Here is a 25,551-nt window from a genome sequence, read left to right as displayed (position 1 = left end):
CGGGGCGGGGATGTGCCATCAGATCTAAGTGGCGGATCGCGGCGATTCCGCGGAGCGCGGAGCTGTCATGACGGAGGGCACGTGAGTCCCCCGGCCCTGGCGGCGGGTTCGCGGACCGGAGCCGGGTGGGCGCCCCTGGGCCGGGCGGGGCGGCGGGGCGGGCGCTCACTGCGCTGGTCCTCCAGGTGTCTGCGGCGCCGAGGGGGACCCTACAAAACCGAGCCCGCCACCGACCTCAGCCGCTGGCGGCTCCGCAATGAGCTGGGGCGGCAGACGTGGACGTACTGCGGCCAGGACGACGACGCTGGCCGCCAGCATACCGGCCTGGAGGCCCACTCCCTGGGGCTGGACACGGTGAGTGGCCGCTCGCCGGTGGCGCCCGCTCCGGGCCGTCAGGCCAGGGGGTGCAGCCCTGTCAGCACTTTATTCTCAGCACGAGGAAATTGCTGTTTTAGAGGGGTCCTTAATTTCAGTCTGTTTCAGAAGAGTCCTCTTTGCTTCAGCCCCTTCATTCCCCACCCCTGCGAGGAATTGCCAGAATTTTGTTTTGAACACTTTATTTTGAAATAATTTTGGATATACAGAAGAATTGCAAAAGGTGGTTGTGACTTTTCCATTTATTCACAAAAAGAAGTTCTTTGATCTCATGTTCTGGTTATGTTCATCCATATACAGAAGTTCAGCTAATCTCAGTGGTCGGGTACACAGGGGCTGGCTTCTTGCTAAGCCCTGACCTCTAGCAAACACCAGACCTCTTTCTGGGGAGCTGCTGTGCCTGCAGTCCTTTGGGCCCTTTCTGAGAAAGGCAGGAGTTCCAGGCCCAAGTGGGTGTCAGTGCCCTGTTCACACTCTAGGTACTGTGTTTAAGATATCTTAGAGCCTAGGGTAGTGGCACATGCCTATAATCCCAGTGTCTCAGAAGGCTGAGGTGGGAGGATCACAAGTTCAAAGCCAGCCTCAGCACTGTAGTGAGGCTCTAAGCAACTTGGAGAGATCCTGTTTCAAAATTTAAAATAAAAAGGACTAGAGATATAGTTCAGTGGTTCAGTGCCCCTGGGTTCAATCCCTGGTATCAATAGGAAAAAAAAAAAAAAAAAAAAAAACACATCTTAGAGAAGTTGTGAAGAAGTTTGCAGGAGACTGAATAGTAAAATTGTGAGAATGTGGAACCATACTGTACTCAGGTATTAAATTGTCTTCATACTTGATTAAAATAGCTGAAACTTTAAAGTAATCTACACTCATTTTTTTTGACTTGGGCTGTGGGTTAGGAGGGCTCCTCTGGACAGCAGTCCCCTTCAACTCTCATTTCTTTTGTCCCTTTGCAGAGCAGTTATTTTAAGGACTTGCCCAAAGCTCACACAGCTCGTGAAGGGGCTCTGAATGGAGTAACATTTTATGTGGGACTGCAAGCTGAGGATGGGCACTGGGCAGGTGATTACGGTGGCCCTCTCTTCCTCCTTCCAGGTAGGAACTTGCTGTCCCAGCCAGAGCGCAAGACTGCCCTGCATCATCCTGGGGTTCTATCTTTTTTTTTTTTTTTCATGTCTATGTTCTTGGTGAAACAGATGAGTGCACGGGAAGGGGTGGGGAGGGTTTCCCAGAGTCCCAGTCACCCTGCTTCTGGTGCTGGGACGGAAGTGGAGGCACTCTGATATGGGAACCAGGGGGACTGGGGAGGAGGCTTTTGAGTCCCAGTGCTGGGGGAGAGGGGAACTCTATGGAGGGCCCAAACTATGCCAAGGTGTGGTAGGTGGGCAGAGTGGTGGGTGGGGACTTGGTGTCCATGTGAGTGCTGTGGTGTTTGCTGTGAACTCACACTGAAAGGGCATGTGAGGGAGTTGTGGCAGTGGGAACTCAGGTCTGGGCTGGCAAGGGGTATGACCCCTGGGCACTCTCTGGTCTGGTTATACAAGACTATCTTGTATCCTGGAAGTGTTTCTCTGAAGAAGCACTCAGTGTTGTAATGTAGGAGATCTACAACTAGCACCCTCTTCCCTAGTGACATGCAATCTTTCTGTTTTAGTGGTCTGAATTCTTGCACAAATACAGGTGTGATTAGAAACTCTGCTCTGAGACTGTTCTTGTGCTAGGACATGGGGGTAGAGAGTGTCCTAGGAGCAGCATACTAGGAAGACCAGGCTGGGAACAAAGGGCCTTGTTGATAGTGTTGTTTCCCCCACTATAAAAAGTTTTCAAAACAGAAGAATACAGGTGTTAAAGCAAGACTGGCCTCCCCTTGTCCACCACTGATCTTGAACCATGGCCCCTGTCAGGCCTTCAGGGCACTGTGGGTGGCCTCTTTAAGACTTGGTGCAGTGTTTGGTGTTTCTGTGACTCGGGTAGCCTGGCAGCTTCTGCAGGTCCTGGGTGGGAGCACCACCTCTGCTGCTGCTCCCTTGAATCCTCTCCCAAAGAGGCCCCAAGAAGAATGGCCTTCCTGGGCTTGTTTCCATGGGAAGGAGATGCATGGGGGCAGCTTCCTGTCAGGGTGGGTCCTCAGGAGGAAAAGGGGTCCAGTTTTAGCAGCGCTGAGCACCTGCTCCCAGTGAGGAACATCCTTCCTGCCATGCAGGTCTCCTGATCACGTGCCACATAGCACACATCCCTCTGCCAGCTGGATACAGAGAGGAGATGATACGGTACCTGCGATCAGTACAGCTCCCCGATGGTGGCTGGGGCCTGTGAGTATACCTGGCTGCACACATGTATGTGTGTGTGCATGCATGTAACCTTGGGTAGGTGTTGCTTGAGTTTCCAGGCTGCTATTGAAAGGTGAGGGGACTGCAGCTGTGGACCTGGGTGGAGAGGAGTAGGCTGGTGCTGGGCTTCATTTCACACCTGTGCTATGGCTGGGTTTCAAGGCTGGTGGGGACTTCTGAGACCTACATGCCCTATGAAAGCCATCTGTGTTTCATCATAGAAGAAAGTTGCCTTTGATTCTGGGGTGGTGGCAGATGCAGGTGGGCACAGCAGGCCTCATCCCAGTTTGCTTTCCTGGTTGGTGCACATTCTGGGAAGACAGCTTAGTCCTCCTGGGTGTGGTTCCCCTGCCACAGTGGACTTGGACAGACACATCCACTTGGATGGGAAGTGAGCAGAAGGGCAGATGGGTCCTGCTTGGGTACCGATCCATCATCATGGGAGTTGAGCAAGCTCCTGGGAATAACTGAGTGGTACTTCCTGAGTTGTGATGTCATGTCAGAGGAAAGTATTTTCACATTCTTCCTTTTCTAGGCAAACTTCACTACCAGCATTACTATTTTTCTTGGAAGTGATGATAGAGGTCATTTTCTACCTTTGATCCTATAGGCACATTGAAGACAAGTCCACAGTGTTTGGGACTGCACTCAACTATGTGGCTCTCAGAATCCTGGGCATTGGGCCTGATGATCCTGACCTGGTGCGAGCCCGGAACTTTCTTCATCAGAAAGGTACAGGCTGCACAGCATGTGCGCATAATGGGTTTATGTGGCATTGGGTTGACAGGTTCTTGCAGGTGAGAATCAAAGACGTAGCTCTAGCTGAAACATTGGACGGAGTATGTGGACAAGAATGTGTCGAAGCAAAAACATGTGGAAATGGTCAGCTCTTCAAATTAAAAAGACTTAATAATTCTGTTTGTGTCATGAATTGGCAAAGGGTTAAAAGCGACATGTTGATTTGGTACTTGCAGGACATACCTTCTGGAGGCAGCCCAGCCATAGGCAGCTCTGGACTCTGATTCTCCTGGGGGCATTGGCTGCCTCTGCCCTTTCCTTTCGGTTTTGAAGGCCATTGCAGCCTTGGGCAGGCTCCATGGCTCCAGCTGCTCTGAGAGCAAAGTGTAGCTCACATTGTTTTTTTTTTTAAATATTCATTTTTTTCAGTTACAGGTGGACACAATATCTTTATTTTATTTTCATGTGGTGCTGAGGATTGAACTCAGTGCCTCATGCATGCTAGGTGAGCGCTCTACCTCTGAGCCACCTCCCCAGCCCCGTAGCTCACGTTGTTGCAATGCAGAGCCTGGTGTGGCCCTGCCCCTCACTGACTTCCGCACCCCGTCCTCTCTGTCACGCTTTCTGCTCCACGTGTAAGGGCCTCTGGTCAGTACCTCAGCCCCTTCCCTCCTCAGGGCTCTCACACTCCACATCCTTTCATTCTAACTCCTCCCCACCCTGTTGCCTTACTTATTCTTTACCTAGCATCTCAGTGTCTTTTTTTCATTTCTTCTTGCTCTCCCATGCCAATTAAAGTGTCCTGTACACATTTTCATGAGACCCTGAATTCTCCCTTCAGATATTTGTCAGCCTTTGGTGGCATTGACTACAAGTCACAGGGTTACTGTCTGGGGCCCCAAGGTGCACTTCCCTTCTTGATGGAGGAATGAATTTGGGCCATCCTTTGCCTGGTAGCTTCTTGAGTCTTTTTTGAATTTTGCACACCTGGGTTTGGGGTGGCCTCCTCATAAAACTTGTCCAAGTCAATGTTTCTATGTGCTGTGATGCGGGGCCATAAGTGTTGCATCTGCTCTGGGGTCTGGCCCGTTTTCACCTGTGCCGGACTATGTGTTAAGTATACATGGAATATATAGTAATACATGGCTGGGGCAGCTTAGGTTTGGTCCAGAGAGAGAGAAAAGGGAGTCCAACTTCTCACACCCTCACCATCTTCTCCAGGCGCGTATAGATGTGGGCCATCATGGGTATCTGGGCCCATCTCTTGCCTGAGCAATGACACATCCCCCTTCTTCCTAGGTACTGCCTTCATGTGCTCCTTCCTAAGGGTAAGGGCTGCAAATAGCTCTCCTGTTGTTAGACATGCTTGCTCCTGGGAAAGCCATGGGTTCCACCCATCAGCTGTGATGTCCTGGGTGGCTCTGGACCCTGCTTCTCCTATGGGAGTTGCAGGATCTGTGGCAGGCTTCCCTCAGTTCACATAAGAAGGGGGACATGTAAGTGTTGTGAGCCAGTCTTCACAAGTAGGGTGGGCTCTGCTGACAGGACAGGTATGTGGGCCTGTTTTCTTCCCAGGTGGTGCTGTGGCTATCCCTTCCTGGGGGAAGTTCTGGCTGGCGGTCCTGAACGTCTACAGCTGGGAAGGCCTCAACACCCTGTTCCCTGAGATGTGGTAGGCCTGCTTTCTGCTAGTGACACTTCCTTCTCTGGTGGAGTGATGGGGTGGGGGTGGGGGTGGGGGATCATGCTCCTAGCAGAGGCCTTTCCTATGCTGAGCCCCACAGATGGATGGAAGGGGTTCCCTGCTGGACAGGAAGGGGGTACCAACTCAGGCTATAGGCCACATGTATGGCAGGTGTGGGGGTGCTGCTGGGCTGACTACAGAATCACATGACTCAGTAGGAAGCATGGGTTTTATGGTGTAGACAAGAGGTCATATCTGGTGATTATGGGAAATCTTGAGCACCATAGGAGAGTAGAGGAAAGAGGTGCCCTTCACCCAGGCTCCGTGTTCAGGCAATCACTGTTCCTCTCTTTCCCCTTGTCTGGTTTATAGTGAATGCTTAGAAAGTTCAGAAACTGTTGGATGAGGGATGGGCCCAGATGAACATGGCAGCCCATGTCTATATGCACCTGGAGAAGGTGGTGAGGGTGTGAGAAGTCGGGCTCCCTTTTTACCCTCTCTGGACCAAGCCTAAGCTGCCCCAGCCATGTATTCCCACTTGGCGGTTCAGAAAGTACTAGACGTACAAGGTCCTGGGTTCAATCCCTAGGACTTTGTGTGTGCTAGGCAAGCACTCTGCCACTGAGCTGCATACCCAGCCCTTAAGTTTGTTTTGACAGAACCACCTACCATTTGCCCAGCGGAGTCAATGTTAATGTTTTGTGAGATCTTGAAAGATAGTACCCTCTCCCTGGAAAACATTCTTGGCATGTAAATTGCTCCTGGTGTTATACATATTAGGAGATGAGGCCCCCAGAACTGCACAAAGCCCAGGAAGAGCCCCTGCTGTCTTCCTGGGAGAGCTATGGGAACAGGTCCTATGGAAGATGACTTTGGTGGGAGGAGGCAGGAGGGGAAGGGGGTGGCTCAAGAGTGAGCCTCAGGGTCCTAAAGCAAGGCCTGAGGGCTTATCACCACCCCAGGTTGAGTGGTGACAAGTGGGAGGGAGGGTAGACACTGAGTGATGGGGTTGGACAGAACTGCTTCTGCTGGGGACACCTGAGGTGTTCTGGGTCAGGCTGGCATTCAGTAATCTACTATGGGCACCTGGCCAGGTTGGACACTCTCCTGTGTGAGGAACAGGCAGAGGAAGGCCCTGGGGCAGAAGCGGGTGGCTAGCCTGTGTTCCCACACTAGGGGGCTCTATTGGTCAGTTCCAGTATCTGTAGTCACAACATTGCTACAGCTCTTTGCTGGAGTTGGTTTGGGGGTGGGTTAGAGGGTGAAGGGTGGGGTGGGATGGACCAGAGACCCTGAGCCACTCCCATTGCAGAAAAACTGGAAGTGCTATCCAGTTTTTGAGATGTGCTCTGGAGTGAGTGGACAGGCCCAGGAAGGGTAGAGGTGGCAGAGGCCTGATGCTCTAGGTGGGGAGCTGGCAGGGGCACTCAGCTTGCGCAGCTTCCTGTGACTCTCTAATGCATAAGGATAGGGGTCCAGAGGAGAGTGTGGGACAGCCAGGTGCATGCTGCCTGAGCAGCTGGAATGGCTATGCCATCAGAGACAAAGACCCAAGCTAGGAAAGCCCACAGGCCTAAAGTTTTGAAAATATACTTTTTAAAGTAACTTTAATTTGCAGGTAGTTTTCTATTTTTAGAAAAGTTGCACATATCCCAGGGTTCTGTAGACCCCCACTTCATTTCCCTTGTCTTGTGATACTGTGGGACTTAGAGGCAGGGGACATGAGCTCCATGGAGGGTGAACGCACAGGCCTGCTGCACCCTGGGGACATAGCTATGAATGCCAGCATGCACCAGCATGACCTTACAGCCATCTACTTGCTGCCCATGCTCGGAAGGGCCCTGGCCTTGAGGCTGGAAGGGGGTTGGGCTTGTGTGCTGGGGTCTGCCACTGACACATGCTGTCCCCTAGGCTGTTTCCTGACTGGATGCCCGCGCACCCCTGCACACTCTGGTGCCACTGTCGGCAGGTCTACCTCCCCATGAGCTACTGTTACGCCATCCGGCTAAGCGCCTCAGAGGACCCACTGGTCCAGAGCCTCCGCCAGGTGAGTCCTCGGATCCTGAGGGACCTTGCCAGCCTCCAGAGCTGGGGTCCCCCTGGGATTTAACCACATGAACCCTCACCCATACTTGCAGTTTTGTCCTTGGAAGTGGCCCTGAGATGGGGTTGGACTGCAGAATGTATATTGGACTTTGCCCTTTAGAAGGAGGAGAGGGTGGGGAAGTAGCTCTCAGAGCTGGATAGCTCCTCAGTGGCTCTGGTGAGGCTGAGGCTGACAGTGGCTTGGCCTTCACACCCTGTCTTTTGTTGGGTATGCCCCACCTCAAGGTGCAGGTGAACCCAGGGCCCTGAAGGTTGGTGGTTGGAGGCCACCCTGATTGGAGTTAGGTGGCCTCTGTTTCTGGGAGGCAGTCCTATACCCTCTCACCTCCAGTGGCTCAGATGACCCTGTCCCCAGGAGCTCTATGTGGAGGACTATGCCAGCATCAACTGGCCAGCACAGAGGAACAACGTGGCCCATGAAGAGCAGTACACACCACACAGCTGGCTGCTGCGTGTCACATATGGTGGGTGCCCTCCAAGGGGCCATTCATCATCCTCTTCCACTGAGCACCCTTCTTGCAGCCCTGCCCTGCACTAGGGGATGGGGTGCCCCTAAATGTCACCGCAGTGGAGCAGGGCAGCAGGAGATGTGAAGTAGCTCCTCCTGGACAGGAGAGGTTATGCTTTCCTGCGGGAGGCGGTGGGTGTGCTGTGCAGAGCTGTGGGCTAGGCCGGCCTTGCTCTCTGCTGCCCACAGCCCTCCTCAACCTGTATGAGCGCTACCACAGCCCCAGCCTGCGGCGGCGGGCAGTGCAACTGCTATACGAGCACATTGCTGCAGACGACCGCTTCACCAAGTGCATCAGCATTGGCCCGGTCAGTACCCTGCCCCTCCCCGTCTCTGTGGAACTGGGAGTAGGGGCTCTCCCTCGAACCCAGCACACCTCTACTTGGGACAAGACCTGGTCTCAAATGTGTGGAGGACTCCTGCCCTCACCCCTGTGCCCTGGGCTTGGTGAAGCTGCCACCTAGGCACAGTCTGCCCTCCTACCTGCATGTAGACGCCTGCTCCTTGAGGCTACCTGTGCTTTTGAGCCAGCTTTTCCTCTCCTGTCTCCTTCCTGGTCCCCACCCCAGATGACCCACACCTGCCCTGTGGTTCAGGGTTTGAGGCGCCCTAGGATGGCAGCAGCAGGGCCCTTGCTTTTCCTCGGCCCTCTCCACTGCTGTACCACTTGCCTTGCCTTCACAGCCTGTTCTGCTGCCTGGGGCTGGGGGCTGGTGGATACTGGTTAAATGCATACTTAGGGACCTTAAGGAGCATAAGGCAGCTCTATATGCCCCATGGTCAGGGCATACTGACCAGAGAAGATGGGACTGGTGGGGAGCCAGATGAAGGCAGGCTCACAGCTAGCAGACAGTAGGGGTAGTGAGGTGGGCTGTGATGGCTGCCACTCTTCTGAGGTAGGCCAGCCCCATAGGGTCTAGATAAGCCCCTGATGGTGCCTAATCCCTTCTTCACACCCCCTGCTGCTGGTGACCTCAGCTGACCCAGCTCCTGTTAACACAGAAGGGTCCTGCTGGGCCCTGGGGTGTGTTTGGGCAGGCCCTGATGGCTCTATCTCCCATAGATCTCAAAGACCATCAACATGCTTGTGCGCTGGTCTGTGGAAGGGCCGGCCTCCTCTGCTTTCCAGGAGCATGTCTCTAGGATCCCAGATTATCTCTGGTGAGTGCAGCTGGGAGGTGGCAATGTTGGGTGCTGACTATAGACACACAGGGTGATGTAGGGTCACCCCTCAGTGTCCAGTGAGGGGCGCTGGGTGCCTGGACCCAGGAGCTCTGGTGAGGTTGTCTTGGGGAAGATCTGCCACCTAGCAGCAGTTGGGGCTGGTCTGGAAGGCCGAGCCAGGAAGCTGTGGAGGGATGGGAGCGAGTTTGGATTGGTGTGAAGAAGCTTGTGGACCTATGGGCCTGTCTACCTGGACTGTCCTCTGAGGTGGGACAGTCAGGGGACCTTGGTAGGAAGCCCTGTGCTCCTGAGGCCATCCTCCCTCATGCTGTGCTGTGTGAGGACCAAAGGGGTGACCTGGTCTCAGGGCCTCCCATGCCCCCTGCTGGGGAAACTGTTGACTTCTTTCCTGCCGTGTGTGCCCTGTGCCTATGAGCCCAGCTGGGCAGCGCTAAGGCCACTGGCAGGTCTCAGGGACAGGCATGGGTGCTCTGGGCCCGGGCTCCCTCCCAGCGTGGCCATCACTAACTGGTGCCCTCCCGCTCCCTGCTTGTCTCACACGGGCTTCTCGTCTTCACAGGCTGGGTCTGGATGGCATGAAAATGCAGGTAAGGGCTGGGGGCTGCGGCTGCTGGTTTCTCTGCAACAGTCTTGCCCTTTATTTTTTATCCTTTTGGGCTCACTAAGACTCAGAAGTAGTCCTCCCCAGGATCAGTCTGGCAGTGGGGGGAGAAGCTGCCCTGCAGTCCTCGTGTCTGTGCAGGGCCTTGGGAGCTTCCTGGGCACTTTGGTCTCTGGTCACCACACATTCTTGCACATACATCTATAGCATCAGTGTTTGCTCTTGGCCCTGTTGGTCAGGGCGGCTTAGCCCCTCCAACAACGTGGCTCAGACCCTGCAGATGTTCTCGTCCATTACTGTGACGAGAGGGTGGCTCTGGTTGGTGTGGGACTCTCTCCATGTGCTTGTTCCTCTAGCAGGTCTCTGGGAGCTCTGTGTCCTCAGCTCCTGGATCATTCTGGGGAGTCTTTCTCTGCAGTCCTGGGTAGGGGAGAAGCCTGTGGGTCTGTGGGGTGTGGCCAGACGTGGGAGTACCACAGGACTTCCTCTCTGCAGGAACCCAAAGAGTGTGGGTGGGGACACGTGTGACTACCCACCCAGGGAAAGGACAAGGTATTCTTTGGACATAGCACATGGCATGTGGACAGTGTCTTTTCAGATTCTTCCTGGGACTCTGGTTGATAGATGGATAGCAGTTGTGTTCCTTTCTGGGCAGAGGGGGCTGATTTTGGTCCTTGGCCCCTGATGAGTCCAGGGAGAGCTGGGGGCCTATGACTGCCCTGTGGGGTGAAGCCTAGGCTTCTGTCAGACATTTTAGAGATCCCTGAACAAACTCACTGGGATTTGGCCACCTGCCTCCTGTACTGAGACTGGGGTATTGTCTGGAAACCAGTTCTCAAGGTGGGATTTGAAGTGGGCCTTCCAGCTTAAGTTGGTGTCTCTGTTGGGTTCCCCTACTCCAGGTGTAGTAGGAAATGGGGAGTGTTTCTGATTGTTCCATGACAGGGTACACTGCTTTTATGGGAATGGAGGAGCCCTTGAGGGATTGTGGTTTTAGAAGTGCAGTGAGTGGCTGAGGCCTGTGGAAGCAGGTGGGTCCTGTCTGCAGGACCTTGTGCTCTCATTGGCTGTGAGGGTGCCCAGGTCTCAGAAGCTGGTGTGGGTGTCAGCAGGGCAGGAGCCTCTGACCCCCTCAGATCCTGGGATGTGGAAGGTGGAGTGGGTGCTGCTGGTGGCTTCTGCCACCGCTCTTCCTTTGTGTTTAGGGTACCAATGGCTCACAGATCTGGGATACCGCATTTGCCATCCAAGCTCTGCTTGAGGTATGTGACTATCTCCTTTACATCCTCCACCTAATTTCCTATGTGCACAGGCCATGTGTCCACCTAAGGGGCATAGCACAGCTGACCACCCACATTGTCCTTGAGAGTCCCCTTAGCCTGGTTCCAGAGTGTGACATGCTGCAGAGGTGCTGGCCCTGCCATAGGGAGCCATAGGCAGGTGACCCCTGAGCCAGTTGGTTTGGGGCCTCTAGAATAAGTACAAGTACAAGCTTGTACAAGTTTTCAGGCATGTGCTGGGGAAGAAAGAGGGTGCCTCTGTGCTGAAGGCACAGAGGGGAAGTGAAGGACGTTGGTGGAATCCCGCACAGATGTTGGCCCTGGCATCTGTGGGATTATCCCTTCTGACCAATTCTTCCTTTGTCACGACTCACTGGTCTTTTAGAGGTTAGTGCAGCGGGAAGCCCTAGCACTCTCTGGAGACTGTCAAGGTGACTGTCCGTGGGGGCGGGCTGCCACCAGGTTAGCTGGGAACTGGCTCAGCCATGCTGTCCTGCTGTCTCCCAGGCAGGCGCTCACCACAGGCCAGAGTTTATGTCCTGCCTGCAGAAGGCTCATGAGTTCCTGCGGCTGTCACAGGTGAGGCCCATGGCTCTTCGTCCCTCTGCCCTGCCTCCCCAGGCTGGTTTCTCAGTCACCCCCACCCTGCCCTTTCTAGCCCCTAGGTCTCCTCTGTCCACCCTAGTCACCTTAGGGCAGCCCTTGCCATAGCCGGTAGTGGCCCATCACCACCAGCTGATAGCTTCTGCCTTCATGCTGGTGTGGCGGTGTGCAGAGGCTGGCTAGCCCATGTGTTATCAGGAGCTGCCTCCCTGAGCTCTTCGTCCTGTTCCTGCCCCCAGCACATTTGAGGCATCCCGTGCCAGTGGAGGACTCTAACCAGTGGCTTTCTTCCCGAGACCATGCTACCATCTGTCCTGCTAGATCAGTCATGCTACCCTAAGTCTCCACTTGGATGTTTTCAGTGTCTCTCACTCTTGCCTGCCACCCCATTCTGCAGGCCCCATCATGTCCTGCTCTCCTGTGCCAGCCCCCCATACCCTGCCCTCGGGTAGCGCCCACAGTAGCTACTTCCAGCCTTGGTTCCAATGGCGACCCCTACCTGGAGCGCCTACCTGGAGTGCCCTGCCTCTTCTCAGATCTCACAAGGATGCTGCTTCAGGGGGCCTTCATGTGGCCACAATCTGTGTCTGTCTAGGGCTGGTGGAGCTGTTTGCACTGCACCTTTCCTACAGCAGGGCCTGCTTCTGGCTGCTACCCAGAAGTGCCCTGAACAGAATGTAGCACGCACACACAGACCCGTTTGTGTTCCCACCAAGCTGAGCTGTTGGCTCAGGAGTAGAGAGTCTGTGTGGCTGGGACTTCAGAGTGGATGTCCAGCTTTTTGGTTGAGCCTCTTGCCGAGCAGTGGCAGCCATGGCTGTGGGCTACACAGCTTTGCCTCATGTGCCTTGCTGCACTGGTGGTGGCAGAGGCTGGCTGGAACTCTGGTTCTCAGACAGTAGTGTGGCCCTGTGGCCATGTGCCTGTCCACTTTCTACATGTGCTGTCCATTCTGCCCAGGTCCCCGACAACCCTCCTGACTACAAGAAGTACTACCGCCAAATGAACAAGGTATGTTTGCATAGCCCACCCACACCCCAGCTCAGCCTGTCCTTCCCTTTGAGGAGAGCTCTCCCTGGGTCCTCGGCCTTCCTGTTCTGCAGATGCCTGGTGAGGGGACCAATGCTTGAGTCGCCAAGGCTGTGGGGCAGTCCGTGCACACATGTGGCCATGCCTCGGGGCAGTTGGTGGCATAGTACACACAGAAGTTGAGTCAAGGGCTGAATGTGAGCCAGAGTGTTGAGGGGAAGGCAGAGGGAAGAAGGGATGCAGGGCTGTTGCTAGGCTCCCAACTCTGGGTGCAGGCTGTGGACCTGAGGCTTGCCTTCTTATAGTGTATGGACAGCCACTGCCTTTTCATGGCATTGAAATCCTGTGTGGAGATCTGAGAGTGACCAGCGTAGGGCTTCAGCCTTGGGGCTCCCTGTGCTAGAGCTGTAGGTCTGTCCAGATGGACAGTGACCTGACTGGTGACTCTGAGAGAGGCCAAGGCAGGGGAGCTCATGTTCCCACTCTGCAGGGCGGCTTCTGCTTCAGCACTCTGGACTGCGGCTGGATTGTCGCTGACTGCACAGCCGAGGCCTTGAAGTCTGTGCTGCTCCTGCAGGAGAAGTGTCCCTCTATCACCCAGCACATCCCCCGACAGAGGCTCTGCGATGCTGTGGCTGTGGTGAGGCTCTGCCCCATCCCACCAGGACACTCTGATCTCTCTCCACCCCCAGGGCTCAGCTGATGCCAGCTGTGGAAGCAGATGCTCAGGTGACCTTGGAACCCTGGCTGGCCCATGAGGCCTGGTTGGCTGTGTGCACAGAGCCCTGTGCTGCAGGAGCTGGTGCCTGCCTGGCCACGGGTCCAAGGGAAGCCATGTGGCTCCTGACCCTTCTCTGAGTGTCAGGACCTGCTGTGCATCCATGTGAGCCTCCTTTGGGAGGGATGTGGTCCTTTCTGGTGCAAGAAAGAAAGATGAGAGCTTCTGCTGGTTTTGTGCTGTCCTCTGAGCAGCCTGGTTCTTCTGTACCTCTTGGAGCTCTGCACCATTCCAACACTGATGTGACTCTTGAGTTGATGAGCACCTGTCTCTGGGCGGCTATGTGAGGCCCTGACTGCTGTGGCTGTAGCGACTGTACCGGGCACCCAAGGGCTTGCCCAGCATGCACACCATCTCCCTGTCCCCTTTCTCATTCCTGGTTTTCAGCCCTGGGGTGCTTCTAGAAAGCTCATCTTGGCCTGTGGACTCTGAGCATGCTCTTGATTTCAGCTGTTGAACATGAGGAATCCTGACGGAGGATTCGCCACCTATGAGACCAAGCGTGGGGGGCACTTGCTGGAACTGCTGAACCCATCTGAGGTCTTTGGTGAGTGTTTGACCAGAAGTACAGTGCACAGATCTGGGCCCCAGGTGCTGGCAGAGCCTGAGGACCTTTCCCTAGTTGGGGTGGCAGGGTGCTTGGGTTTTGGATGAAAGGGCTGTGGCTCTGTCTTGGGGCCACTGGTGGAATTCTCACTGGACTCCCTGGCTCAGCCTGGCTGGCTCTTGATTGTGCAAATTTGCTTGTGTGGAACTGCTATGCATCTTCAGAGGCTTCATGGTGCTCACGGCACTTGTGGCACTGTGTGGGAGCCTGTGGTGTATGCCGTGGGCTGCTGGATCAGGTCTGCATGCTGCTGCGCTCTTGAGTGACCTTGGGGCACCTGCTATACACCTCCTTGGTGGCCTCTGTCATCTCACTCCTCAACCTATCAAACTTTGGGGGAGGGATGCAACTGTTTTCTGTGTGTCACTTGTCCTGGGCAGCACCCCTCTTTGCCCTACCTTGCATACCTCACAGCTGAACAAACCTTGCTTGGGCCCTGAACCACGCAGCCTGAGCCACAAGAGGGTCCTGCCTAGGCATAGGGTCTGCATGCTGTGCTGCCCTTGCTGATGGTCACTTGGACTGGATTGTGGGTCCTGGGCAGTGCGGCAAGTCACAGGCCTCGTCCTCCCTACCCCTGCCAGGGGATATCATGATCGACTACACGTACGTGGAGTGCACCTCGGCAGTGATGCAGGCACTGAGGCTTTTCCACAAGCACTGTCCAGACTACAGAGCAGTGGAAATCAGGTGAGGAGGGCCTAGGCTGGAGACGTCATTCTCTGATATAGGCCTAGCTACCTGTGCCAGGCTGCTGTGGAGAATGGACTGTCTGAGCATGGGGATTTCTGTGGTCCCTGCATTCAGCAGTGCATGTGTGGGGCTGAGGACCCCTCAGCCGTAATTCAGAAGGGTTGTGATTCTCCTCCTTTTCTCCCCCTCCAGCTTCCCGTTGTTTGCTTCAAGCTGCTGCCTGTGGCATCCTGCAGGCACACCATCCCATTCCTGGTGTGTGTGAGCTGGGGACAATGGCAACTATTGGCTGAGTGCAGTTGCCACATTCCCCCACCGCCCCCTGGCCCCCGTGTATTATGAACACTTGCTCCTGGTCCTTTTTCTTGAGCTGAGGCCTCACTGTGTTGCCCAGGTTGGCCTTGGTCTCCGTAGCTGGACTAGAGGCATGCACCACTATGCCCAGCTTCAATGCCTGTTTTTATGAAACATCCTTCTGTGAAAATTCTGTACTTGTTTTTGGAGGCACATGGGTACCTATTCTTGTGGGTGTGGGCATAGGTGTGGCATTGCTGTGTTCTAGGGTCATTACAGGGCACGCAGATTCTGCAGGTTCTTTGCTTATTTTCATTGTTCTGTCTTTCTTTCTTTTTTTTTTTTTCTTACTGGCGATTGAACTCAGGGGCACTAGCCCACTGAGCCACATCCCAGCCCTATTTTGTATTTTATTTAGAGACAGAGTCTCACTGAGTTGCTTAGCACCTTGCTAAGTTACTGAGGCTGGCTTTGAACTCTTGATCAAGCTGCTGGGATTACAAGCGCGTGCCACCGTGCCTGGCCAATTATTTGTTTTTGAATGTTAAATCTGATATAGGTCAACGTTGCCAAGGTGTATTGTTCTTTTATATTGCAGAATTTAAAGAATGTTTTGTTTAACATATTTACATCTGTGGTTATGGGATAAACTATAATTTTTGTTTCTTTTAATGTCCTTATCAACTTCTGTTAAGATGATGTTGGACTCATAAAGCCAGTGAGAATGCTTTTTTAAATACTCTTTGGAAGAATAAGTAATAATGCCATGTTTATGCTATTTCTCCCTTATATGTTTATAACAATTCACTGAGAATCCATTTGGGCCCAGAGTTGTCTCAGAGATTTTTTTTTTTTATCTTTATTTTATTTTTATGAGGTGCTGAGAATCGAACCCTGTGCCTCATGCATGCTAGGCAAGTGCTCTACCACTCGAGCCACATCCCCAGCCCTCTTGTCTCAGAGATTTTTAATTGTAGATCTGCCTTCTCTGATGGAGGACTGTAAGGACTGGGTGCTCTTCGCATCAGTGTTGGGATTTCCATCTCAGCTGGTGTGGGCCATGGCCCAGTTGTCCCACTGTCCCACTTGAGCACTTCATGTCCTTCCTGACACTTGCTGAGCCTTTGGAAGAAGCCATCGTTAGTCTTCATTTCTGCCCAGGATGTCTGTTTATTTCTCATCTGTTTCTGCTCTTGATTATTGTCTCTCTTCTTTGTTTTTCTAACTTGGATACTTAAATAAGTGACTTTCAGGTTTCTTCTGTTTGAACACGCAGCTGGTGCTGGGAATAAGTTTTGAGCTATCACTTGGTTAAGAGTTCTTCTCTGGCCCCTGAGTCATTCAGGAGTATGTTCTGAGGATCTTGGTGCAGGCCCTGAGCACCAAGGCAGCTTCTGTCCTGACAGGCAGGTGCAGCTGTGTGGAGCGCGTGGCCCTGTTCTGGTCACCCAGGCCGAACACCCAGGCTGGTACGGCCCTTGGCCACATGATGCTCCGTTGTGTGATGTGGCCCTTACTCCTGAGCTCTAGCTGTCTTAGCTGTGCTCTCTGGATGGACCCTTCTTATTAACTCATCATCTTTTAAGAATTACTGTGATTAAACTGAAGCATGTTCTTTAAAGAAGACTTGGAACAAACAAAAGTGTAAAGAAGAAAGGAAGCTATCCCCAGTGGCTGGGAAAAGAGCCAGCCACTCCTCTGGTCCTGGGAGGGTGTGGCTCTGTAGTACTTCCCATGGGCCTGGTGACCAGAGCTGTCCTCGGCATGCATGGCAGTGGGCACGGCTGTCCCACGGTGACCTACTCAGTAGCCTCTGTGCTCCTGGTCTCGACCTCTGCCTTCCAGCTACCCTTTTTACCCGTCACTAGATTCTCCCACTAGGTATTGTCTGTGACACCCTTACCCCCCAGCTCTCCCACTGCCTGGGCCCCATGTGGCTATGAGGCGGGTAGCACATGCAGGGCGCACTGGTTGGAGCCCTCCGTCCTCATGTGCACAGAACACATCTGTCCTCTGTGCCACGTCCACTCAAATCCTGGCCTGAAGTTTTGCTAGGATGGATTTTCTTCTTGATGACATATTTTAAGTTTAGTAAATACTTCTGTGTCTTATGTTATAGATATTTTTCTCCAGTTTCTTTGTTCTTTTTGTCTTTTCAGGGATATGAACATTAGCCTTCGATTTTTTGTTTTTGTTTTTGTTTTTTTGGTACTAGCGATGGGATCTACAGTGACCTACCACTGAGCCACATCCCCACCCTTTTTAATTTTTATTTTGAGACAAGAGTCCTGCTAAGTTGCTGAGGCTGGTTTGAACTTGTGAATCCTGTTCAGCCTCCCAAGTCACTGGGATTATAGGTGTGTGCCACCATGCCTTGCCGTACTCTGTTTTTTTTTTTTTTTTTTTTTTTTTATTGGTTGTTCAAAACAAATACTCTCTGTTTTTTAAATGGTCAAACATATATGTCTAATTTGTTTATTGTAATTTTTTTATTTATTTCAAGAACGTCTGAGATACAGTTTGAGGTTGGCAGTTACTCTAACACTATGTGGAATATTCCATTACTACTACACTTTGTCAAACTTCTCCCTTGATTTCACAGTTACAGGAAAGTTACAAAGCAGCAGGAGGTAGACCTGCTTCTCCTCTGATCCCTTAATTGTTCTCATCTTTTGTTTGCTCCTCTTGTTTCCTGAATGTGGCTGAGAGGGATGGTGTGCTGTGCTTGCACCAGCCCACAGGCAAGTGCCTTCGTGGGAGTCAGCTGAATGCCACTAACCTCAGCCCTTGTTGGGCCACTGTGTGCCAGGTCCTTACAGCACAGTCTTCTCCCAGCTCCGACTGGGCTATCTGGCCTGCCCTCTCCGTCTGGGCAGGTCTGTGGTCTTGGGCTTGAAGGGAAGTCATGTTGTAGGGTGAATTCAGCATGTGCTGCTGTGGTGGGACTCGGCCAGGCTGTGGAAGGTACCTTCCATCACAGCTGAGAGACGCCTTGGATCCTGTGCAGGCTGCTTCTCCAGGGCTCCCCTTGGTGTGGGCCTGCGGTGCTTTTCCTCCTCCCTAACGTGTGTGGCCTTGGTGCCATCGCTGTCCTTTCACGTTGACGGACGTTGCCCTAACAGCTTTTCTCTCCTTTTGATTCTTAGTATCTCGTGGCCTTTGATTTTGATATGATCATGTAACTAGATGGTTTGTTAGACTTAAAACATTGATACACTTTATTTAGTGTATTTAGATTTATAGAAGAATTGAGGGAAGGTGGAGTTCCCCCACTGCAGCCTCCCCCCAGGTTTCTAGTGTCCACATTGAGCACTGAAGTGGCATGTTGTTGCAGCTGATGGTGGTTGACATTGGGCTCCCCCTTCATGCCAGCATCCTGTGGGTGTTGACAAAATACAGTGAGTGACACATGTCCACATCACGTCTAGAGCTGCTCCAAAAGCCCCTGTGTTCCTCTGGGCACCCTGCCGTGCCTCTGGCAGCTCCAGTTCTGCCAGCAGCATGCACTGTCCAGCCTGGCCTGTCACAGGGTGCAGTTGGGGCCTGCATATCTTTCACTGTGTGGTAACGTGTTTCATTTCTTTCCCCATTTTCTTTTCTGCCATGCTGGGAGCCATGTCCAGGGCCTCACGCTTGCTGAGCATGCCCTCCACCTCTGCGCTGCTTTTCAGTGCTGGACCGTGCTCCCTTGTTGGTATACACTGTTTTTCTATCCTGTCATCTACAAGCGTGCTGTTTGTTCCTAGTTTGGCAATTACAAGTAAAGCTGCCATGAGTGGTTAATGCCAGGAGTGTGGTCACCAGGCTGGACTATGTTGTCTTGTGAAAAACCACAGGCTGTCTGTGGAGTCCTTCTGCATTTCCACCATTTCCAATGAGAGAGAGTCCTGCTGCACACCCTCGCCAGCCTTGGCGTTGTCAGGGGTCCGGTGGTGGAGTGGTGTGGGTTTTCCCTCAGTCCCCATGGTGCAGGGTTAGGTGTGTTTTCCCCTTGTCTGGGCAGTTTTCTGTGGAGCTGTACATGAGTGACTGAGGTGACTGTGTTCCTGCAGCTTCTCGGTGCATTTGCCCTTGCCTTTGTCCGGTTTCAGCCTGGTGAGGACCATCTGTGCCATCAGCCTCTTCTGTTGCTCCTTCCCAGTGTGATGGCGCTTTTCTTCCTGCCAGCCTGACAGCTCTGCCAGTTTGCTGGCCCTTGTTGAGTTCGTGAGCAACTTCCTCATCCCCTCAGAAGGGCACAGGCCAACCACTACGTCCATTTCAGTTCTTTGGGAAGTGGACTGACTGCAAGATCCTCCTGTGCACATGGCAGGGCCCTGAGGCCTGAGCTCCCTCTTAGTCAGGGCCACTTCAGCAGCGGCACTGAAGGGAAAAGCTGGTTGTCTGTTTTGTCTTTTCTGATACTGGAGTGTAACTGAGGATCTTACACATGCTAGGCAAGTGCTTTACCACTGAGCCACATCCCCTGTCCTTCTTATTTTTATTTTGAGACAGGCCTCACTAAGTTACCCAGGCTGGCTTTGAGCTTGCGATCCTCCTGCCTCAGCCTCCTGAGCTGCTGGGATTACAGGCATGCACCACCATGCCCACTTGTATATCTGTTTTTTGATGAGGTATCTGTTAAGTCTTTGGCCTGTTTTATAGTTGAATTGTCTGTTTCCTGATTGTTGAGTTCAAGGTTTTGCATGTATTGGGTGCCAGTTTTTTTTTTTTTAATATTTATTTTTTAGTTGTAGGTGGACAGAATATCTTTATTTCATTTTTATGTGGTGCTGAGGATCGAACCTAGTACCTCACATGTGCTAGGCAAGCGCTCTACCACTGAGCCATCACCCCAGCCCTAGGTGCCAGGTTTTTTTTATCAGATGTGCTTTCTTTTTCTTTTTTTTATTTTAAGAGAGAGAGAGAGAGAATTTTAATATTTTTTTTTTAGTTTTCGGCAGACACAACATCTTTGTTTGTATGTGGTGCTGAGGATCGAACCTGGGCTGCACACACGCCAGGCGAGCGCACTACCGCTTGAGCCACATCCCCAGCCCCTATCAGATGTGCTTTCTGCAAATATTTCCTTCCACTCTAGCTTGTCTTCATTTTATTGAGAATATCTTTTTTTTTTTTTTTTTTGGTACCAGGGATTGAACCCAGGGGCACTTAACCATTGAGCTACATCCCTAGCTGTTTTTATTTTTTTATTTTGAACAGGGTCTTTCTAAGTTGCTTAGGGCTTCAATAAATTGAGGCCAGCCTTGAACTTGCTATCCTCCTGCCTCGGCTCTGGAGTTGCTGGGATTACAGGCATGCACCATCGTGCCCAGCTGTTGATCTTTTGCAGAGCTGAAGTTTTCTGTTTTGGTGATATCCAGCTTATCAGTGTTTTCACTCATGGATCCTACTTTTTGGTGTTGTTTTTACTTTTTTTCTTTTTCTTTTTTTTTAGTACTGGGGATTTAATGCAGGAGTGCTCATGCTTAACTGCTGAGCCGCCCCTTAGCCCTTTTTTATATTTTATTAAAGTCAGGGTCTCACTGAGTTGCTAAGGGCCTTGCTAAGTTGCTAAGGCTGACCTTGAATTTGCGATCCTCCTGCCTCAACCTTGTGAGTCCCTGGGATTATGGGGGTGGGGTGGGCATGTGCCTGCCCTGCTGGTGTAATTGCCAAACAGGGTGTGGTGGCACATACCTGTAATCCTAGCTCCTTGGAAGCTGAGGTAGGAGGATTCTAAATTCAAGGCCATCCTTAGTTAAACTTATTGAGACTTTAAGCAAATTAGTGAGAACTTATCTCAAAATAAAAAAGGGCTTGGGATGTAGTCAGAGGTAGCGTTCTCCTGGGTTCAATCCCAATACCAAAAACAAAACAAAATTATGGGGAAATAAAAAGCATTTGCCAAGCCCCAGTTACCTAGGTTTTCCTGAATAGAACTGGGGCTTTGTTTCTACTTGAATCTTATAGACAAATATTTAATCTCTCTGTGCCTGAGTGTATGTGCCTACTTGAAAACAGAGGCAAAATCTGTATACGGGGTAAAAATGGGAGTTCATAACCCACTTGAATCAAATGTATGAAATATGATATGTCAAGAGCTTTGTAATGTTTTGAACAACCAATAAAAAAAATAAGTAAAAAAAACAAAAACCTTCAACTCTGAGCCAAAATAAACCTTTTTACTTTAAAAAAAAAAAAAAAGAAAACAGAGGCAGGGCCTAAATTCTGTTTTCCCTCACCATGTCTAACATCCACACAAACCCCCTACACCAGACTCTGCTCTAAAATATTTGTTCCTCTCAACCCTGACAAAGCGGGAGTTGCTTGTGGCCTTCATTTAGCAAGGTCTCAGGACCTGTAAGACTCCTGGTTATTGTAGTCTCATGGTGAGTCTATGGGGCAGATTCAGTCCTCTCACGTGATCTCCCTTCGGCAGTGTTGGCTGTTCTGAGTTTTTGCCTTTCCAGATAAATTTTGGAATCCAAAATAACCTACTGGAATTTTGACCACGGCAGGAAGATCTTTGACTTCTTCCGTCAGAGTTTGTGGTGCTGTCATGTGGATCCTATGCGTGGTTTTGCCAGGCTTATACTGGATCATTTTGTGTTCTGGTGCTCACGCACGTGGCTCTGTGCTGGGAATGTGGACTCTAACTGCCCACTGCCAGCAGGAGGCCGGGTGGCGTCCTGCAGCCTGCAGTTGTTGCCATGGACTCTTGGGGATTTTCTGCACAGACAGCCTCGTCTCCTGGGCACAGACTGTTTTGTGTCTCCCTTGTCTGTCGCAGTGGCTAGGACACACGGCACAGTGTCCCCTGGGGTTGTGTGGGCTCCTGACCTGTGCAGGCTCAGCCAGAAGTTTCTGGTGTCTCACCATTTAGTGCCACGCTCGCTGTGGGCTTCTGTAGATGTTCTTGATTCAGCTGAGGAGGTTCATCTCTTCCTCATTTGCTTAGAGTTTCATCCTGAGCGCATGTTGGATTTTGTCAAATGCTTTTTCTGCATTGGTTGATCGTGATTTGTTTTTCTTTCTAGTGTTTTTTTGTGGTGCTAGGGGTGGAACCCAAGCAAGTGCCCTGCCGTGAGCTGCGTCCGCCCATCGTGGCCTTTCCTCTTGTCTGTCTGTGTAATGGGTTGCCTTGACTGGTCTTCAGAGGGGGAGCCAGCCTTGCTGCTCCTGAGGTAGATCCCTGGGTGCTGGCCCCACGGACCGTGTTAGCCACGGTCCTCTGGAGACTTGGTGGACTTTCTTCCCTGAGTGGTGGAGTTCGCTGGTGAAACCATCGGGGCAAATCCCTCCCCTGATGACTTCCTGAGCTTTCCCTGTGGATGATCATGTCACTGGCAAGTGACTTCATCCCTCCCTTGTTTTTGGTTTTAAAACTGGATCTATAGTCCACAAAAGCCATATGAATGAATGTAGTGTGAAGAGCTTAGAGACGTTTCCTCCCTGTCGGTCCCCAGCACTGCTGCCTTCCTGGACCGGCTGCCCTGGCTGAGGCCTCTAGGGTGCTCAGAAGTGGAAATGGTGGGAGCTTTGCCAGGTTTCCTGCCCCGGGGGAGAGCTGCTGTGTCTCTGCGGGAGTGGCACTGGTGGAAGCTTTTGGCATCGGCCTTTTTCAGTTGAGGAATTGCTTTTCCTGTGGACCTGTGAAGTGTGCTTCTCTCCGATTCGAGCAGGTGTTGAGCTTCAGCCTCGACTAGAGGGTCCTCTCTGCCCCTTACTCATTGGTGCTGCAGAGGGCTGCAGTGCAACCTTGGCAGGCCTGACCGAGCTGGTCCCCTCTGCATAGTTAGAGGCCCATCTCCCCTTCTGTTCTGGGGAGAGTCCACATGACAGTAGGATGGACATTCTTGATGATTGAGTAGAGATTACTAAAAAAGCTGCTAGGAGTTTTCTTTCTGGGAAAAGTTTGCACTTTGACTCCTGTTTTGGTACGTCTAGGACTCCAGGCACTCTTTCTCGAGGCAGTCTTGGTGTTGCGTCCCTATTGTTTTCCCCTGGAGTCACCTCACTCTCCACTTCTGAAACTGCCTATGGACTCTGTGCACATTCACTCCCTGGTACCAAGCAGCAGGGTGGCCACAGGCTTTGCTGTGGCATGGACAGACATGGACAGCACACTGTATGGTTCCTTCTCTGTGGGTCTAGCCAGGCGCAGCCTAGGAAGTCCCCTGGTTCAGAGATGTCAGCCTGGGACCAACCAGGGCTGGGCCTTGTACAAGCACCAGTGGGGGATCCGCCTCTCAGCATGTGCTCGTGGGCAGGATCCCACCCCTTGTGGGTTGTCCAAGGCTGGAAGCTGCCATCTGTCCCCTGATGTGGGGGCCTCTGGTAGCTTGTGAAAGCTAGCAAGGGAGAGAGCCTATGAGAGAGAGCCTGCTGGTCCTTCTCAGGGACAGGTCATCACAGGAACATTGTCCGATCTGCTGCAGCTGCCCTTTAAAAACAAGGCAGGCTCTGCAGGACTGCCTGGTGTGAGTCCTAGAAGAGGGTCAGCCTTTTGGAGGGCCTGTTGTTCTTCAGCGGGACCACCAGGTGTAGAGTTTACCTTCTCAGCCTTCTAAGTCCATCATTTCCTCTGTAACCAAATTTTCTTTTCTTTTTTCTTATGCTATGCTGAGGCTTGTGGTGTGGCGATGACGTTGTCTGTGGCCGATCTCCCATTCACCCTGTGGGACAGGCCCAGGCCTGTGGCTGACAGCGTGGACCGAGGCCGATCCTGTTATTGGCTGCACCCAGCACAGGCCTCATCCCCAAGGCCTTCCTCTTGCCTCTCTTTCTGAAGCTCTGACCATCTGCTTCCCCCCTCCTGTGTCCTGTGGCTGCTGCTTTTCCTACTGTCAGAAGGTCGTTTTGACTGTTTTCTAAAGGAAAGCCTGCTCCCTCTCAGGAGAGTGTGGCTTGGGACGGGCAACGTGGTTTTGCTGGGTGCTTATTGGGCTCCGCCTATATTCCAGGGAGACACTGGAGCGGGGCCTGGCGTTCTGTCAGCAGAAGCAGAGGGCTGACGGCTCCTGGGAGGGGTGAGTCAGCACCTGGCCTCTTGGGCGTGGTGGAGGGTGGGGCTGGGCTTGCCCACTGGCTTCCTGCTTGTTGCCAGGCTTCTCTTGTGTGTGTGCCCATGTTGCCTGTTGTAGGGCCGTTGGCTCTGTGTGTGCAAGTGCTCTGTGGTCTGAGTGTGATGGCTTCTCCTCCCTGGCCATGTCACTGGGGTCTCCCCAGTCCACCTAGGGGGGCAGCAGCTGAGCCAGGTGGGCACGGCCTCTTATGCCCACACTGTCCCTGTGTCCCAGGTTTGGGACTATAAATCTTCACAAGCTCCTGTACCTGGATGCTGGACCCAGTGGGCTGCAACCTCATGCCAGGGCCCTGCAGGTGGTGCAGCTCATTTAGGGACATGCGGATGCTTTTCCTGGCCCAGCCCCACCCTTTCTGTTCAAGGACACCCCCTCCTCCAGGGTGAGAACCTGAGGCTGAGGCCCTCTCTCCTCTCTCTCCAGTTCCTGGGGGGTTTGTTTCACCTATGGCACCTGGTTTGGCCTGGAAGCTTTCGCCTGCATGGGGCATACCTACCGTGATGGGTGAGTGCAGCTGTGGGGCCATTGGCCCTCTGTGTGGTGTTTTCCCCTTTGATGTTTGATTTGGGGATCTCTTGGTATTTTTAAACAGTGAGATAAGAACAGCATCCCAGAAAATGTGAATCCCAGGTTGAACAAAGATGTTTCCCTGGCTTCGGAGCCTTTGGCTAGGGGCCACCTCAGAGTTTTCCAGAGGTGATCCCACACCTTCCCTGTACATACCTGCTCCCCAACCAGTAGGAGGGCTAGGGTCCAGGACATTCACTGGGCCCTGCTGAGAGAGGGGTGAAGCCTTGGGTCCAAGCCCTGTCTCTGACTGCCCCACCCAGCCCTTCTGGATCCAGTGAGCTGCAGGGGTGGAGTGTGCTAGGCCCTGTGCTTGACCGGACACAACCCAGGTATTCCTGATTTGTGTCAGGAACTCAGCCTGCGGCCCAGTGGGGCTGCCTGAAGCTGCAGAGCATTTTTCTGTGCTGAGCAGGCCAGGAGGCAGGTGTGTGTCCCCACTTCACAGCTGTAGGCCCTCTCCATGGCCCTGAGGCTGCTTGCCAGGGTGGGATCTGGGGGGCCCTGACTGTTTCAGTGAGGGTGTCTCAAGTCTCCTGGTCTCTGCAGGGCTGCCTGTGAGGAGGTCTCTCGGGCCTGTGACTTCCTGCTGTCCCGGCAGATGGTGGATGGAGGCTGGGGCGAGGACTTTGAGTCCTGTGAGCAGCGGCAGTACGTGCAGAGTGCCCAGTCCCAGATCCACAGCACATGCTGGGCCCTGATGGGGCTGATGGCTGTCAGGTAAGAGTGGCGGGATGGAGGGACCCTCAATGGTCAGCAGGTAGCCTGGGTCAAGTGCAGATGTGGAAAGAGTTGAGGGGGCCACAGGACTATGCTGCTGCTCAGCTGTCACTCGGGGGACAGAAGCTCCTCCAGGAGCCATGTTTCCCATTCCTGGTTAGGTGGCAGCCCATCCAGCTGAGTGGGGTCCTGAGAGAGGTTTCCTGGTGACAGCGCTGGTGGCCAGCAGTGGTTGGCAGAGCAAGGGAAGCAGAGACCTGAGGGACTGGGGTGACGTAGGCTGGGCATGGGGCTGCTTCCCGTGTGGCAGCAGCAGTGGTTGCCTCTGTCCCTGCAGCTGGTCCTCCTGTGGTCACAGCTGATGCTGAGCCACACATGTACAGATGCACAC

General features: G+C 52.8%; 1 protein-coding gene across 2 annotated transcripts in view; it reads left to right on the top strand.

The window, feature by feature from the left end:
• Lss (lanosterol synthase) overlaps positions 1-25,551 on the top strand; it is a 29,636-nt gene continuing 4,085 nt past the window's right edge. For both annotated transcript variants that reach the window (XM_077795438.1, XM_026379850.2), the window contains exons 1-20: positions 1-81; positions 186-354; positions 1,329-1,467; positions 2,576-2,684; positions 3,313-3,434; positions 5,016-5,112; positions 7,036-7,171; positions 7,586-7,694; positions 7,928-8,046; positions 8,802-8,899; positions 9,483-9,510; positions 10,730-10,786; positions 11,312-11,383; positions 12,368-12,418; positions 12,927-13,076; positions 13,665-13,761; positions 14,406-14,511; positions 23,754-23,819; positions 24,297-24,377; positions 24,990-25,160. In XM_077795438.1, coding sequence (XP_077651564.1) covers positions 68-81; positions 186-354; positions 1,329-1,467; positions 2,576-2,684; positions 3,313-3,434; positions 5,016-5,112; positions 7,036-7,171; positions 7,586-7,694; positions 7,928-8,046; positions 8,802-8,899; positions 9,483-9,510; positions 10,730-10,786; positions 11,312-11,383; positions 12,368-12,418; positions 12,927-13,076; positions 13,665-13,761; positions 14,406-14,511; positions 23,754-23,819; positions 24,297-24,377; positions 24,990-25,160 — 1,991 coding nt within the window. In that variant the 5' untranslated portion in view covers positions 1-67. The remainder of the gene's footprint in view (positions 82-185; positions 355-1,328; positions 1,468-2,575; positions 2,685-3,312; positions 3,435-5,015; positions 5,113-7,035; positions 7,172-7,585; positions 7,695-7,927; positions 8,047-8,801; positions 8,900-9,482; positions 9,511-10,729; positions 10,787-11,311; positions 11,384-12,367; positions 12,419-12,926; positions 13,077-13,664; positions 13,762-14,405; positions 14,512-23,753; positions 23,820-24,296; positions 24,378-24,989; positions 25,161-25,551) is intronic.

The sequence above is a fragment of the Urocitellus parryii genome, chromosome 2 (genome assembly GCF_045843805.1).
Source record: "Urocitellus parryii isolate mUroPar1 chromosome 2, mUroPar1.hap1, whole genome shotgun sequence".
NCBI lineage: Eukaryota > Metazoa > Chordata > Mammalia > Rodentia > Sciuridae > Urocitellus > Urocitellus parryii.
The sequence above is the reverse complement of the archived record's forward strand: the minus strand, read 5'-3'. Positions and strand labels throughout refer to the sequence as shown.